The sequence below is a fragment of the Agelaius tricolor genome, unplaced genomic scaffold (genome assembly GCF_023055355.1).
Source record: "Agelaius tricolor isolate 1412-34295 unplaced genomic scaffold, bAgeTri1.0.p SCAF_15, whole genome shotgun sequence".
Classification (NCBI taxonomy): domain Eukaryota; kingdom Metazoa; phylum Chordata; class Aves; order Passeriformes; family Icteridae; genus Agelaius; species Agelaius tricolor.
In genome coordinates this window covers 10037501-10053300 of record NW_027269275.1, presented here as the reverse complement: position 1 = coordinate 10053300, position 15800 = coordinate 10037501, and the positions used below count along the sequence as shown (strand labels likewise).

Below are 15800 nucleotides of genomic sequence, written 5' to 3'. Positions count from 1 at the left end.
AAATTGATTCTTTTGTTAAAAAAAAAGATTACAGATATACACACACACAAACATAAACATAAAATCTGGTTTTACTGCTCCCACTGAAGAACTCCATTCTGTGTCTAGATTTAACAGCAGTTACAGAGAGATGTAAGTACACAGTTGTGTATTATAATATTTGTTTCTTAATGTCACTAAGCCAGAATTCTTCAAAAATTTATGAAGTCTTAATTTTTCCCCAGTTTTTCAAAACAGAAAACATTAGTAAAGCAGTATTTTTTTCCAGTGTGACTTGAAGCTGGAGACAGAGAAATGGATTATATTACATATTTTCTACACAGGCTGAGGGATTAATTTAAATGATTCCTCTAAATCAAAATAACTAGACTTTTTGGCAGCCTTTGAAGTTTAATGAATGTTTATTCTTGCCATCGAGTGTAGGTTTTGGGACACCCTGCAGGACCTCTTAAACAAGATATCTAAAGCTATTTATATAAAATAAGCCCGCCTAATAAAAAGATGTTTTTATTAATGTTATGAAGAAAATGCAAGAATTCAAAAGCAGTGAATACTTTGGTTAAAAAATTTTGAGTTAAAGATAGAGAACTGTTCCACTGTGCTGTCAATGTCTATAGCTTAGGGTGTAAACATTAACTACAATTCTGATGATTTCAAAAGTAGGCATGATATTGAACAGGTCTGTTCTGTAGTTGTGTGCTCTCCTAAGTCTGGTTTCCACTCTTTTAGGGACACAGAAAAGCTGCTGTTCTCTTATCTTTCACAATACATTTGGCATTCCTTTCAAATGTCTCTTATCAAAGTTGACAACAAGTACCTATTACTTACAGGCATTTCAATGTGGGTTTTCTGTAGAAGAAAATTAAATCAGGTCATGAGATGTAATAAACCAGACATAGGATTTCCAAATACATTCTATTTCTTTTATGGTTAATACTTTTTGAAGTGCACTACTGAAAAGCTGCATAAATGTAAAACCTGGTTTGCCTCTGATGACTGTGATTGATTAAAACAGCAGGTAATGTTCTTGGAGATATTTAGCTTCTGATAACTCAGCCATACAGACGTTCTCTGATTTTTTTTATTTTTTTCTGGAGGACCATTCTCACATGTACAAAAAACCCTTGAAAACTAGATATTTTTTATATCTAAAATTCACAGCATGTCTTGCTGTTAAATTGCCACCTTAGAGGCCTTTTTTAAATTTCATTGAAAATGCATATTAAATCAAAGTGATAGACACATGTAATGTAAAATGTCTGTCAACAATTAGAATCCCATTTGGAAGTTTGTAAAGCATAACAATTTAAAATGAATTTAAATTGAGAAGGAAAGTTTTTAGATTGAGAAGTAAAGTTTTAGCCTGCAGTATTGCAATTTTGCTCAGAACAAATCCAGATTTTTTTGCTCTTTTCTGAGCGAAAGAGAAATAAAAGAGCCAGAGCTTCTAATGTCATTAGTTCACTATCATGTGTCAGTCAAGCAATTTCATTCTTTCAGCAATAAAACCCATATTATATTGATTACTTGATTTTGAAAGATATAATAAATCATCAAGCATGTGAATAATACAGTTCCATGTAAAATCATGTTGCTCTGTCATGGACTCATAGAATGGCTGGGAGAGACCTCAAAAGAACATCTGATTCAATCTCTCATTTTCCAGGAATCTAGAACACATTGCAACTGAGCCACTTGATGAATCTGTGCTCTATGCATTGAAAAGTGCTACTGGTTTTATTTGGATAGACTAAATCCCTATCCAGCAACACCACATGGCTTGCAAAAGATGTTTCTAGGGAAACTTTACAAAATATCCTTTGTATTCTTCTAAGATTTTACAAGCTTTGCACACAGACCTCCTGATCCTGAAACCATGGGACCCACAGGCAAAACAGAGCAGGGGCACACTGAGGCCAAGTGCCACCAAGGCAGTTTTGGCCCCTGACTGTGTGGCCACACCACTGAGGAATTGCCTACCTAAAAGGGGGCTGGGATTGGCAGTTAAAAGGGTACAAAGTCTGGGATGACACCTGGATTTTCCAAAAATCTTGACCCTAACAAAATCTGGGGTTAAATTAGGGTTTATGGCTAATATTTATTGAATGCAATGTCAACATCTACAATATGGTTGGCTATAAAATGAAAGTATTTTCAATTAAGTTCAAATTTTGTAGCTTTTTTTCCCAGTTTTACAACATGCACATTTCCAAGCAGTATCCAACAATGTCGGCTTTCTACACTGGAATTAATATAATCTTGTTGATATGTGCCAATGCTTCAGGTGCAGAATGTTGTATTCTCTGTGGTGGTATATAACTCCTTAAAAGCAGATACTCTTTCAGGACAGATATATTTTGTGTAATTTGTCCAGATTAAATTCTGGCTGTTTCTAGACATTCCACTTATCACTTTGCTTGATTTTATGAGAATGACAACAAGAAAGCAGAATAATAAGAAATCCAAAGCATATTCTACAGTAAATTTCTGAACAGAGGGTCGATCTCTTGAGAACTTTACACAGTGTGTTATTGGTTACAATTATTGCAAAAATTATAGCGTGACATCACAAAAAAAATGATGCAAATTACCAGTAACAGTTTTTGTCTTTGGTTTTTTAGTATTTTTATTGTCTTTGAGTAATCCCCTTGAAGAGCCAAGATTACCTGTGATTAGCAGATTTGAACAGGTGGTTTAAAGGGCTGTATTCCTAAAATGTCACAGTAGTTTTGCTTTGAGAAGCAGTGAGTGCTTTCCCAGTCAGCAGCAAGCAGTTCCTGCAGGCTCCCCTGAATGTGGCAACCAGCACCCGTTACTGGATTTCCTTGCTCTAGGCAAAACATTAAAGGTAGGCCCCTCACAAGGCACAGTCTCTAGCACAAGAAAGTGTTACTGAACATTCTGCAGCCCTGGGCAGCTGCTGCTCTGGGGGCTGGTGGTGGCAGTGCTGGCCCGGGATGCAGATGTACCTGTCTCTCCCCCCTTAGGCTCGCATCCATCTTGCTTTTTACCTTTGCACTGGGTTTAATTATTGCTTCTGCTCAGTATGAGCATTGCTGGACATGGGCAGGTCTTGTCCCACTGGAGAGCAATCTGTCAGCAGTGGGGCAAAGGAGGAGCAGGTCTGGCAGCCCTTTGAGAACAGAGCTGCCTGAAACTGAATTTAGCTATTTGAAAATTGTAGGAGTGAAACAAAGAGTGAATGATCCTGCTTGCACTGAGTGAGTACAGCAATGTTTTGTGTTGGGAGATTATATGTACAGTGTTGGAGAGGACGGTACTGGAGCTGGAGGAGGGAATGGACCATATTTATCTTTCATTAATTCCACTTAATTCAGTACATTTAGCATTTGGCTCTATGTTTCCATTAAACTGTTATTCTTATGTATTATGGCATTGCTTGTGCTTTTGTGCAGCATGAAAATGGAAGCTGCTTCAACTGCAGAAGAAGCCAGGCTGAGTAAACTTGAGAGACAGAACAAGTGACTTCAAGCCTTAAAATATATGGGAATGCAAAGGTGTGCAACTGCCAACTAAACAGGTTAACAAGAGAGCTCTCACTAAGAGGTATGGGATTTACATGCTAATAATTGTCACTGGTGCCTTCTCGAAATCTTTTCTCTCTCTACAGTTGTTTATGCTCCTCTGCAGTTAGTAATGGCCCTGATCTGGCACAGGCACACAAATAGAGCTCCTCTCAGAAATCAGTTTGTATAGACTGGGGGCTCAGACGCATATTTTATTTGCAAACAGCTGGAACAGCTTAAGAAGTTACTGCACCACGCATTGTTGCCCCATGCAGGAGATTTCCATGTCATGCAAACGTTTGTGCCAAAGCCAGAGCAGCACAGCCTGGTGGGACAGGGCCATCCAGGCATGAGGTGGGGAGGAACCATGGTCAGGAACAGGTTTGATCACCACAGCTACCCCTGCTCCAAAATCACTCACAGCAGTTCTAGACTGAAACACTGCTCATGCTGTGCTGTCAGTGCTCTGCTTCCTGCACAAGGATGAGTGACACTGGTGATGTTTAGGATTGGGCACTTACATTGCAAGCTTCTGAGGAAAAGTGTCTTTTCATGGTCTCAGAAGTGAGTAAAGGATGTATCCTTCTTTACAAATGGAAGTAGAATAAGCACTGGTGTTTGGTGTAACTCCTAAATGTGCCATGTTGTCTTATATTCAAGTACAATTCTCCCTCTTTTGTTTTGCCTGTTGCAGTACATGACAAGCAGCTGAATTGCTGAACCATTACAGACTGGGGCTATATTTGTCTATGCGCGTATGATTTTTGCACTGCATAGCTTTAGTATTATCTAAAACCTACTCAAGCTTTAAATTCTCATTCAGGTAGTACTTCTAGAGTGTCAGTGGCTAGGAGCAAGCTCAGATGAGCTTAATGATTGTGTACAGTCCTGGGGAGAGCCAGCTAGTCTGCAGAAAGCTGCTTAAGGATGTAAATAGACATGTTCTGCAGCCTGGACACTGCATTTGAGAGGGAATTTGAAGTTCTGGGAAGAAGGACTGAAACACAGAATACGTAACTCAGGGTGATTCAAGACATGGCTTGTACAGCAGGATGAAAGTCCAGGCTTACTATATAAAGCATATGAAGGATGGAAACAATTTTTCTAACCCCAAATCTGGTTTCTGGATTTCTGAGGAAGGGTCTTTTAAGTCTCTTTGTGAGGATTGCTCTTTGAATCCTGTTACTTGAGCTTTTCTTACGTAAGGGAAGGAAACTGTGAGTCTCATTTTCTGGGTGATAACTATGTGATCTTGGGTTTATGAAGCAGTACTTTTCAAGGCTCTTTCTGGGTCACTGATGTAGTATCTGCTGATAGTTCAGTAGAGCTGGCTTGCAGCTCAGTGCTCAACTCTTTCTTTTCTGCTGAGGATTTTTTCTAAGAAATCAGAAACTCCTGGAGTTACCTTTTGAGGTAGGTAATGGCTGTTGTTGCCATCTGAACATTATATGATCATTAATGGGAAGAAAAGAAAACTGCAAAAATGTGGCTGGGGATCAGATTGCTCCATGAGGAAATGGGCTCCCCACAGGACCCAGATAGTGCATGCACAAGTCTGTGAGCAAGCATTTTTGCACTCAGAGAGCTGTGTCCTGCACAGCACCATTGCAGAACAGCTCTCTTAACAGGCTGGCTCAAACTGGGGGCAAAAGGTGCATGGGGAGGACGCTGCTTAGCTCAGGCATGGCAAGCAGACACATTATTCATGAGGCATTTACTTTATTGCAACTAGCTACTGCCAGGCCAGCTCCTTGTGTTGATGCAGAGAGCATGACAATTTTCACGTTGTAAACACCATGCATTAATCAGGGCACCTCGATATTATGCAAACAAAATGTATGTACTTACAAATACTTCCACTGTATTCGAATCAAAAATATGTCATGAAAAGGAGAGGGGTTGTCAGGTTCATTTCATTAGGCAAGAAATTTGGGACTCTACAGGCAACATTCCCCCTGGGGTTTGAAGCATGTTTAGTCTTTAATCACTACAGATTCTCCAGTTTAAAATGAAACTTTAAAATGTAAATAAACGTGTGTACTTTGTAACTCTGATTTGCTGTGTAAATCTTTTTGTGACAACAGGTCTTACTTTGTTAGATGACTACCCTGCAGAAATCATCTGTAGGTTCCATTTCAGAGAAAATATTCATGTGAAATTTTGTCCTTGTGTTTATATTTTGACAGAGTACAGAATTTTTGTGTAATTTTAATTTAAAGGTAAAGAGATCCTAAGGGAACGCCTTTTTAAGAACATATGTTTTTCCCTAAATATGCTGGAAAACACATCCTTTGGTCCTGCTCCTTCATTTGTTTTTAAATGACTCCCATTTCCATATTTTATACTATTTTAAGTAGTACTTTGACAAAGAAATTATAACTATAATATTTTATTAAAAAATTGAAACTAAGGCTAATTGACCCATTAATAGATATCTGGATGAACAGTGATAGAAATTGTGAAGTTTTCCTACCGTATAAAGGCACTTTCCATAAAACAAGATGTTTGGAGGAATTGTTGGCTGACATTGCAGGTTACATCTTATCATCTGATATCAGATGTAATTATTCATGACTCTTCCTTTGTCATGTAGACAATTCATATTTCAGTGTCCTTATTTTCCCTTGTCCTATCCAGAGTTTCTTCTGTGCTGAGACATTATAATATGTCTTTGAAAGATGTCTTTGTAGCTCAGAATGGATTTTTTGTTGGCTTTTTTTTTGTGGGTTTGTTTTTTGGGTTTGTTTTTTTTTTTTTAATCTAAAGCTGGAGAAATCTCTGTCACTTCATTTCTAAACTTCTGGTTTTCTGGAGGAGCCACATGGTGGCTTTATATGGCTGCGATAGACTAGGATATTAAAAAAAAATTAAACTGGGATGCAAAGGCATGTGGCTTGCAGAGAAAACTTCCCCTGTGGCATCAAATAAAAATCTTGGTTCTTTATAGAACTTATAAATTCACTCTGTCCACACCTGATGACCGCTGTGTAATCAGTGACCTAAGCAGCCTACCTGAAATACCCTCTAATTTTTTTTTAACCCCCAAAAAGTCATATAAGGGATAGAGTAATACCTTGGGATCAATAATAATGTTGGAATCAAGAATCAAGACACTTTCTCAAGTATATGGTATTTAATTAAAAAAAAAAAAGTTATTTTTTTAACACAGGAAAGAAGACATTCTGAGATATATGTATATATATATGTACAAAGATATCAGAGGAAATAATGATGGGCTTGAGGGTGTGAAAGTATTTGTAATTACTAGCACTCTCTAGTCCTGTAAAAGTGCATGGAAATCTTTTGCAGTGTTGCATATTTATCTTTCTGTTTGTTGTTTTCCTGCCTAGTGGGCTGTACATACAGAGTTACCCATACACTGATGCGCGAGATTTTTTTTACTCCTTGGGTTTTAACATTCTTGCCCGAGTGAGAGAATTTTCCATCCAGCTTGTTTACTTCATGATTTATTGCTAAATTGACAGAGTCCTTCGGAGGCATTCGTGTTAAATTTGAAACAAACATATTTAATGCTCGCGTGTAATAAAACAGCTAAAAGAGCAGATTAAAAAGATATGCACAGAGGGGTCTGATTGATTGAGGGATTGATTTTACTACTTTTCCCGTAGGTGGGTAGTGATGGCTGTAAATCTCCTGATAATCATTTCAGAAGCACCTTCATCAATAAACTCAAAAGGGACAGCTAGGTGTAAAAATTTGCCAGCCATCAGGTCAAACAAAAGGCAGCAAATGTGTAAAGAAACAATTGAATTGAATAATCCCACCTTGGCTGGTTATGGCATTAGTCATTTTTGTCTCGGGGGCGGAGGAGTCCCCATCACTGCGATTCTCAGGGATTTAGGGCAGAGAAAGGGAGAGGTTCCTTCCCTCTATTTTTTTTTCCTTTTTGCTTTGACTAAACCCGTATTGCTTACGATTCAATTATGCGGGTAAAAGCTTGTGTTTGCGAGCAATGATCAATTATTAGTTGTCAGTAATAATGGCGAAGGATTCAATTCTGGTGCCCCCTCCTCTTGTTTTTTTTTTTTTTTTTTTCCCTCTTTCTTTCCCCTGGAGAATTGCTATTAGAAAATTAAACAAAAAATTAAAAAAGGCAGAAGAGAGCAAGAAAGGGGGAAGCTGACAGCATGCCCACAAAAGTAGTCCTACGTAAAGCCACAGAGTCACAGGACTTGCAATGTCCACAGTGAATAGCGTGATCCGGGCTATTGATAATGAAACAATTCCGGAGAGCTGGTGCTCGCTGCCCCGGGGTAGCTGCGCCCCAGGACTGTCTCAAAAGTTTATTATACATCGGAGCATAAAGCCAAGTTCCCAGCTGACTGCAGCATCTGGAAGCCCCTAATTACACACATTTCTAAAATATATGTAACCTGTGTTAGCAGACAAACGGCGAACTTGCGAGGTCAGCTGGAGCGCCGTTCGGAACTCCAGCGAAGTGTGGCTTTTTCAGTTAAAACTGAGGCAAACAGAGAAAGCAGAAAAAGGAGGAGGAAGAGAAGGAAGGAAAAACCCCTCCATAAATAAAGCCTAAGCGCCGTGCTGAGCGGGAAGCGGGTATTTTGGCAGGGCGAAGGTGCGGGCAGCGCTTCGCCGTGCGGGGCCGGCGCGGAGCCGCAGGTTGGGCTGCCCCGACCCTCGCTCGGCTGCGGAGCCGCGGAGCCGCGCCCGCCCCGGGGCTCGGGGGTCATGGGCACGAAACGGGAAATCAATGGCATTTCCTCCCCCCCACCCGCACCCCCCGATAGTTATTGAAGACGTTTTATAACTACGAGGGGATCGTGCGGCTTTTAACTCCGTCGTGCTAAGGGTGTTGCGTCTGTTCGCAAACCTGAATAACAATAATCCAGTCTAGTGTGATGCATCTCATTGGAATCGTCTCTCAGCAGAATGAACTGCAAATTATCCCCTGTTTACCATCTCCCTTCAGTGCTCATCTCAATGAACTGGAGATCGATCCCCACCACGGGTGTCTTGCAGCCAGGCTGATTTGCATTGAAGCACATTAGAAAGCCTCCCACCTCCATTAAAAAGAATAATCCGAGAGGGGGAAAAAATCTCCAAGGTGTGGCGGGGAGGGAAAAATATGTCACTGTCATTCGGAGCATCGAGAGGGAAAACCCGGGATCAGAGTATTTACGCTTGTGAACTCTCACAACTTCTGTTAGAGACAATGACGTTTAATTGATGTATTGCTATCAACAACAATAAAGACCGATTTTTCTCTAGCCCTGGCACTGCTGCTCTGCCCCCACCCATTCCCCACCCCTCCCGGCCCCCAGCGAAGGAGAGGAAAACAAACAATAAATAATCAATCGGTCTTGGATGAAATACCAGGCGCCGCTTTAACACTAGCGAGGAGAAGAGAAACGAAAAAAAAAGTTGTAAAACTTAATTTCTCCAAATTAATTTCTTTTTCTTTAAGCTACTCTTTTTCGTCTTGTTGTTGCTGTTGTTGCTTTTTTAATTACCTGTCCACGGCCGCCTTTTTCCAGCCACGAAGCAAAGGTACTGCTCATCTGGGGAAATTTGTCTCAAGCTTAATCGGCAAAAGTATAATGAAATTGTGAACGCGAATAATTTTGGGAGATCGTCTAGCTTAGAAACCGTAGGAAGCTAATGGAGTGATTGATACAGTTAGAAATACAGGCATAAATGTGCAAATAGATCCGCGTGGGTATTTTGTGTGCATCTACGTGTGGCTAGCAGTGAGTAAGGAGTGCGTTTCTGTGCGTTCAGGTTCGGTTTCTTTCCCACTGTCTCAGGGTACGGAGGGTGACAGCCTGCGCTGAGTGTATCCATCTCTGCCGAAACATCTCTTTAAATATTCAGTGAAAAATAATGTCATGTGAAGTACCACCTATAGCAACATTATTATCTTCATTCTTCAACATCATCCCCGCTGATAGCTTCGTTTGTCTTTTTCTCAAAATCTACTGTACCGAATGCTGCGGGGAGGGAGGGGGCTCGCCCTGTGCAGAAATGAAAAGAAGCGTCAGTGACCACTTTGCAACGCTGACTAAATACTGGAGTGGCACCTGGGAGGATTTTTCGGTTCGTATGCGTTTGTTTGGTTGGGTTTTGCGACTGTTTTTCTTCCCCCCACCCTTATTGATAAACGTTTTACAATCTCTTTCGTTTAATAATGAGAAGAAAACGCCAGTAAGCCGGTTTCTCGAATGGGAAGATTTGTCGCTCTCTCCTTTCTCCTCTCGCTCACTCTCTAGGCTTTACCGGCTCATTTGAAATTGAAATGAGTTGGATCTGATCAGCCTCTTGCTTTTACAGAGAGTTTGTTAATATTAATACGGGAAAAAGGAGTAGCTTCTATAGAAGAGTAAATAATCCAGCGGGGGGAGTGGGTGGAGAGAGCACTAGATGGGTCAGGGTGGAGGGAAAGAAACGCCTGTGCTCCCGCTTCTGCCGGTTCAGCTTATTTTACAGAGTAACTTTCCGTGCCCGCAGCAGCGTGACGCGCGGAGGGGCGCGGAGAGCGGAGCTCAGGGGACACCCACCATTTACCCACAGCGTACGTGTATCGCTGGGATATACGAGATATTAAAAAGAGCCTTGTTTGTAGCCTCTGTGCAACTATACTTTTTATTCCAAGCTCGTGACATTTGTTTGTGAGAGGTTCCTCCTCGCAAGTAACACATGGGCGGAAAAGTTTGGCCGCGGCAGGAGCGCGGTGCCCGCAGGGTCCCGGCGCCGGGAGCGCTGGGGACCGGGCACAAGGAGCGGCCGTGGGGAGCGCAGGGGCTCCGGGACGGCCCCGCCGCGCCACCCTCAGCCCGGCCCGGCCCGGCCCGGCGGCTCCGCCTGCGCGCACCGCCGGCACCGCGGGCCGGGCCGTTCCGCTCCGCTCCGCGCTCGGCGCGGCCGGCGGCGCCTCCGGCGGGCAGATGCGCGTCGCTCCCACGTCCAAGAGGGAACAAAAGTCAGGAGCGAGCCGGGGGAGGGGGGGTCGGGGGAGCGGAGCGGGGCCGCGGAGCGGGACGCGCCCCCGGCCGCGGCCCCGCCGCCGTTCGCACCGGGCTCCCCGGGCGGACTGACGGCGAGCGCAGCCAACCCGCGCGGCGCGGGGGCGGAGCGGCCGCCTGGTCCGCCCGCCGCTCCCAGCGGCGCCCTAATTGTCCTGGGAATGTGTGAGGTAAAAAACAAACCCTTCCTATTTTCAGCACCCCTCGGGCCGTGATATATGGAAAGAGAAGTGGTGGTGGGGGGGGGTAGTGGGAGAGAGACCTGGGAGAGGGCGAAATGGATTTTTATTTGTAAAAGCGGGGACAAGAGGAAGGGGGCGGGGGGGGGGGGGGGGGGGGGGGGAAGTCACCAAAAAAACAAAACCAAGAAAAAAAAAAAATACACCAGAAACTTTTTTGCAGCAGCGGGACGGAGCGAGCGGCGGCCGGAGCGGGGCCGGGCTCTCCCCGCGCAGGCACTTGCCGGGTGCGGGGCCGATCCTCCGGAGCCGCTGCTCCCTGCCGGCCGCCCCAGCCCTGCGTCCTCCCCCGATCGATTATTGGTCACCCTGCCCCCCTCCACCGGTGCGGACTGCGGGCGAGGCCGGGGGAGTTAAAAAAAAAAAAAAAAAAAAAAAAAAGAAAAGAAAAAAAAAAAAGAAAGAAAAAAGAAAAGTGAAACGCAGGGCAAAACTGCGGGAAGGAGGGCGGGAGGCGCGGGGAGCCCGTCGGGGCTGGAGGAAGGGGCGAAGGGAGACACATTCCTATAGTAACCGGGATGGCGCGATGCAGCTCCAGCTGGTTGCTAAGAGGGTTAAACTGTATCCAAACAGCTTTGGGGAAATCCAGCCCCTTCTCCTGCCACATGGATCGACTCATTGGGTGGGAGCGGCGGAGAGACAAGGGTCTCCAGCAAATCAGCGCCTAATTGATTAAGGCGAGCTGGTTTGAATAGAGCTGGCCATGTGCCAATCGCCTTTCAAAGAGCCCCTCTATGATTAATCGCAATGCATTATTGATAATCATAATTATAGCAGGACACATGCGCGGTGCGCGGAGGATCGGGGAGGCTGGGGGGGGGAGGCTCGATTTCCGTAATTTTGAGAAGATTTTTTTTTAGTAATTTTTTATTCTGCCCCAGCTGATGTTTGAGCCAGCATGTCGCGGAGGAAGCAGGCGAAGCCTCAGCATTTCCAATCCGATCCCGATCTGGCCTTGTTATCCCAGCGAAATGGTGAGTTCTTCTCCTCTCCCTCGCACACATTTTAACACAAACACACACAAAATAGATGAACTTACCTTGCGGGGAGTCGGAACCGCGCCGGGTGCTGGTGCGGGACAACAGGATCTCCCGGAGTTATATGCGGGGGGGAGGGGGGTCCTTCTGAGGTTTCGGTCCAAGTTCTTGGGTTTTATCTTATTTTTTTTAACTCAGCGTTTTGTTTCGTCTGTTTCTTAACGAAACTCCAAACTCTTTCCGTTTTTTGATGTTTTCCCTCCGCCCTCTCCCAGCGGGGCGGTCTGGCATCCTGAGCCCGCGGGAGATGGATCCGCGCCCCCCGCGTCTCTCTCCGCGCCCCGCGGAGCTGGGAAACAAAGTGGGGCTGCGGTGGGGCGGCCGATCCCGTAGCCCCGCGGGACGGATGCCCTGTCCGGCCACACACGCTGCCCGCGCCGTCCCCCCGAAAGGGCCGGAAAATCCCCCCCGGGCACCCACTTTCTCGCCCGCCTCCCCCACCCCCCCGCGGACCCCAGCGCTCCCGCACCCCCCGCTCCCCCGCAGTCCCGCCGGGCGGAGGACGCTGCCCCGCAGCCCCGGCCTCCGGCTGCACCAAAGGCTTCCTGGAGGCGGAAAAGTTACCGCGACCGCCGCCGGGCCGGGCCGGGCCGCGGGGGGATCGCCCCGTCCCGGGAGCTGCCGCCGCCGCGCCGGGCTCCGCGCAGCCGCCGCGCTCAGAAGGGACTCGGCGGTCGCAGCGCGGAGGCTGCGGGCAGCGGGGAGGCGATTTGCTTTCCCTAAGGTTGTGTTTTTTGGGTATTTTGTTTTGTTTGTTTGGGCTTTTTTTCCTCCGTCTCCCGCTTCCCTCCAAGCCGGTAAGCGAGGGATGAACGCTGGCTTTGTGTCCGCCAGGATTTGCAGAGGGAGCGTGTGAAGTATCTTTTTCTTTTTTTTTTTCTTACTCCCTTTTTCCCTCCCCTCCGGAACAGGGGGATTTCGTAGGAGTTCGGCACAGCCCGGCGGGCGGCGGAGGGGACGTGCCTCCCTCCGCCCGTACCTGTGCTGGGACGCGGGGCGACAAGTGGTCGGTTCGGGGCCCGGGGCAGCGTTCTCCCTGCCCCTGCCAGCGCAGGCTCCGGCCCCCCGGCGGCCATGAGGAGGGCGAGGGCCGGGGGGCCGCGGGGGGACCCGGCGGCCGCGGGTGCGGAGGGCGGCGCGGCGCTGAAGCGCTTCAGGCGGGCAGGTAAGGGAGGACCGGGCTCGGCGGAGCCCCTGCGCTCCCGGCCCGGCTCCGCCGCTCGGAAGCACCGGGCGCTTCCCGCGGCAACTTCCCGGGGAAGCGGCGGCGCGGGACCCTCCGCGGCCGCTCCGCGCCCGGCCGTGCCGGCAGCGCTGGGCCCGCCGAGCCGCCGCCCGGGCCCCGCCGCCGTGCCCGCGCCTCTCGGCCGCGCCGGGACAGCGTGCGGGGCTCCGCGCGTGGAAACGGGGCGGAAAGTTTGCGGGATGTTGTGCCTCGCTGGGAGCATTTACCCGGCTTCCGAAATGCCCTGAATGCCCTTCTTGCACACCAACAAATAGATCAGCACTGGCTCCGCGGAGCTCTGCGAAACGTTTGTTAAAAGTCATTTGGGTCCTGAGAGTCGATTTGGGGGTTTTAAGTGAGTTTTGTGAGCTTTGAATGCACTCGAGTTTTACCAGTTTCCTCAGCATAATCCCCTTTCTCATCTCAGAAAACGTATTTATTTTTCTTACGATATTATTCCCACTTCCGCTCGAAGTTTGGAGTAGCAGTTGGAGAAGCGTTAGTTTTTAGTTGTCTTTCATCGGCCTCCTGTGAAAGAATTTGGAACTTCTTAAAGTGAGCAGAGAAAAGAAAAGCAGAGAGGGATTTTTTTACATCTTCACTTCGTATGATTGCATCTTTTGACATTTGCTATCTTTTTTGGTTTGTTTTTAGTAGGTGGAACAGGTCAAAACCACTTCAAAGTATCTTTTTTTTAAAGTAGCCGTTTTCTTCTGTTTTTAGTCTTTTGATCTGATTTTGCACATCGTTTTCAAATGAAGTACAGTGGGAGTGTGAGAAAGGAATGTTAACTGAGCAGCTTTCCTGCCTGTTGCTAAAGGATGTCCTTGAAGTAAGTTGGATCTTGCCTGAAATGATGGCATGGAAGTGAAGCTTTTGTTTCGTTTGGGTGGCTGTCGTAAGTTAAAGAAGAGAATGACGAAGTTTATTCTGTTTAAAAACTATCGACCAGTTTTCTAGGAAAAGCAGTGTGCTCTACTTCAAAATCTGTAGGAGCCTCCCCTTTCCCTTCTCCAGTCCCGATGCCGGGTTGTGGCTGGTTTACACGGCTGGACGCTGAGTTTAGAGTCAGTTGTACAGAAGGTGTGCTTTGTGATGGTGCTGCAGGCTCAGAACGCTGCAGAAGCATTAGCATAGAGCTACCCCCGCCTTCCCGGGCTCCCCGGCCCTGGCAGCAGCTCCTCACTTGAGCAACACGGGGTGGGAGAGCTACGGCCGGGACGAGTTTGCGTTATGTGCCTGTGAAATTGCAAAACAAAACTTGGGAATTCCGAGCGCTTCTTTCTTCTCCTTTCACGCTGTGAGTTCAGGTTTGCTAATCCATGTCCGTCTTGCACAGGGTGCAGCGAGGGGAGCATCGCTCCTCTGCGGAGTTACACTTGCAGTAAGGTACTGCTGGGCAGAATTGTGAGCGAATCCGTAGAGTGGCTCCGTGAAAATTTCTCGCATCTGATTTGAGTTCCGGTTTGTTAAAAGTTTCTGCTATGGTTTCATACCTAAAGATCAATAGGGAAAAAAGTTCCTCACACTGCATCAGCATGTTTTGGTTTGGCCTTTTTTTTTTTTTTTTCCTTATCTCAGTCTCTCTTTTTCTTTTTTTTTTCAAAGTTCAAAGCTCACGAGTTCACTCCCACCAGTAAGACTTTTCACTTTAAAATATATTTCTGGTGCAATCAATGGATAAGTACGTTTACCCTTGTAAAATCCTGTGTATGTGCACATTTGATAAAGTTCGTGTTGGAGTAACCAGAGCATCTCTCAAATTAATAGCAGAAATTACTTGCAGCATAAATTATATTCAACAAGTAACTAATTACTGGTAGGAAGTGGGTAAGAGATCGTGGGATTATTTCCTTTTGTTAATAACTGCTGCCACTTTCATGACATTTTAGATTTTTTTTTCTGATTTCTTGGAATTACATTCCGAATCGTAAAAGAACATTTTTGGGGTGCAGTGTTCCAAGGTAAAAGTTATATTGGAGAAATAAACCATCTAGACTTTGACAAAGAGAAAATATTTACTGCCCTTTCTTTTAAAGCCTCATCAGAACCAGTGCCCTTTCATGTCAATAATGGATTTTGGTGAATTCCTGCTACAGCATTACGATCACCCACATAATTGTTACTGGGCCCATGAAATAAAAGAAATTAGGATTGCTTTCCTCAGTGGGATCTGGAGGACAGGATGCTTAGGAGACAGAACTGCACAGTTAGGCTGCTTTTAGTTCATTACATAATTAGGCCTTTTTGTGAGGTAGCTGCAATCTGTTGGTTCAGGATACAGACACTTGGGTTTTTTTCCAAAGGTGAGCCCAGGGTGTAGAGGGCCTTGTGAAATATCACTTATGCAGATGCAATTCAGAAATAATTACTGAAACCCATATGGTGGAAGTTGTCTAAAGCCAGTGTTAGTTCAGACCCGTTGTGTGTGTGTTTCCCCTACATAACCCCAATCTTTGTCTTGCTGCAAAATATTTATGTTTTAGTTTGTACCTTATTTATCTTTTTGATGCTAAATAGCATCTGGCTCCCTGAGGACAAGCCCTCCTGTATATTTAGCTGTACCAGTGCTTATTGCATAACTGGCTTTTAACCATATTCATGCTTTAATTGTGAAAACATGAATCTTTATTGAAATGACCTGACATGCCTCAGAAAACACAATTATGATTCTTGAAACCGTTTGTAAAAAACAAAAGGGGCAGCTCCTGCCAAAGGCACCCTGAAGAATCTGTGCCCTGTGTGTTTTCCACACTTGAAGGTACAGCACA

General features: G+C 45.7%; 1 protein-coding gene across 6 annotated transcripts in view; it reads left to right on the top strand.

Annotated features, from left to right (window-relative positions):
• Window positions 1-9465: 9465 nt before the first annotated feature.
• SALL1 (spalt like transcription factor 1) overlaps window positions 9466-15800 on the top strand; it is a 17878-nt gene continuing 11543 nt past the window's right edge. The window contains exons 1-2 of one of the 6 annotated variants that reach the window (XM_071440388.1): window positions 9466-9602; window positions 11649-11741. In XM_071440388.1, coding sequence (XP_071296489.1) covers window positions 11666-11741 — 76 coding nt within the window. In that variant the 5' untranslated portion in view covers window positions 9466-9602; window positions 11649-11665. Of the gene's footprint in view, window positions 9603-10636; window positions 10699-10897; window positions 11093-11254; window positions 11557-11648; window positions 11742-12288; window positions 12529-15800 lie in introns of those variants that run through there. The other 5 variants (XM_071440383.1, XM_071440386.1, XM_071440385.1 and 2 more) reach the window with 5 other exon arrangements.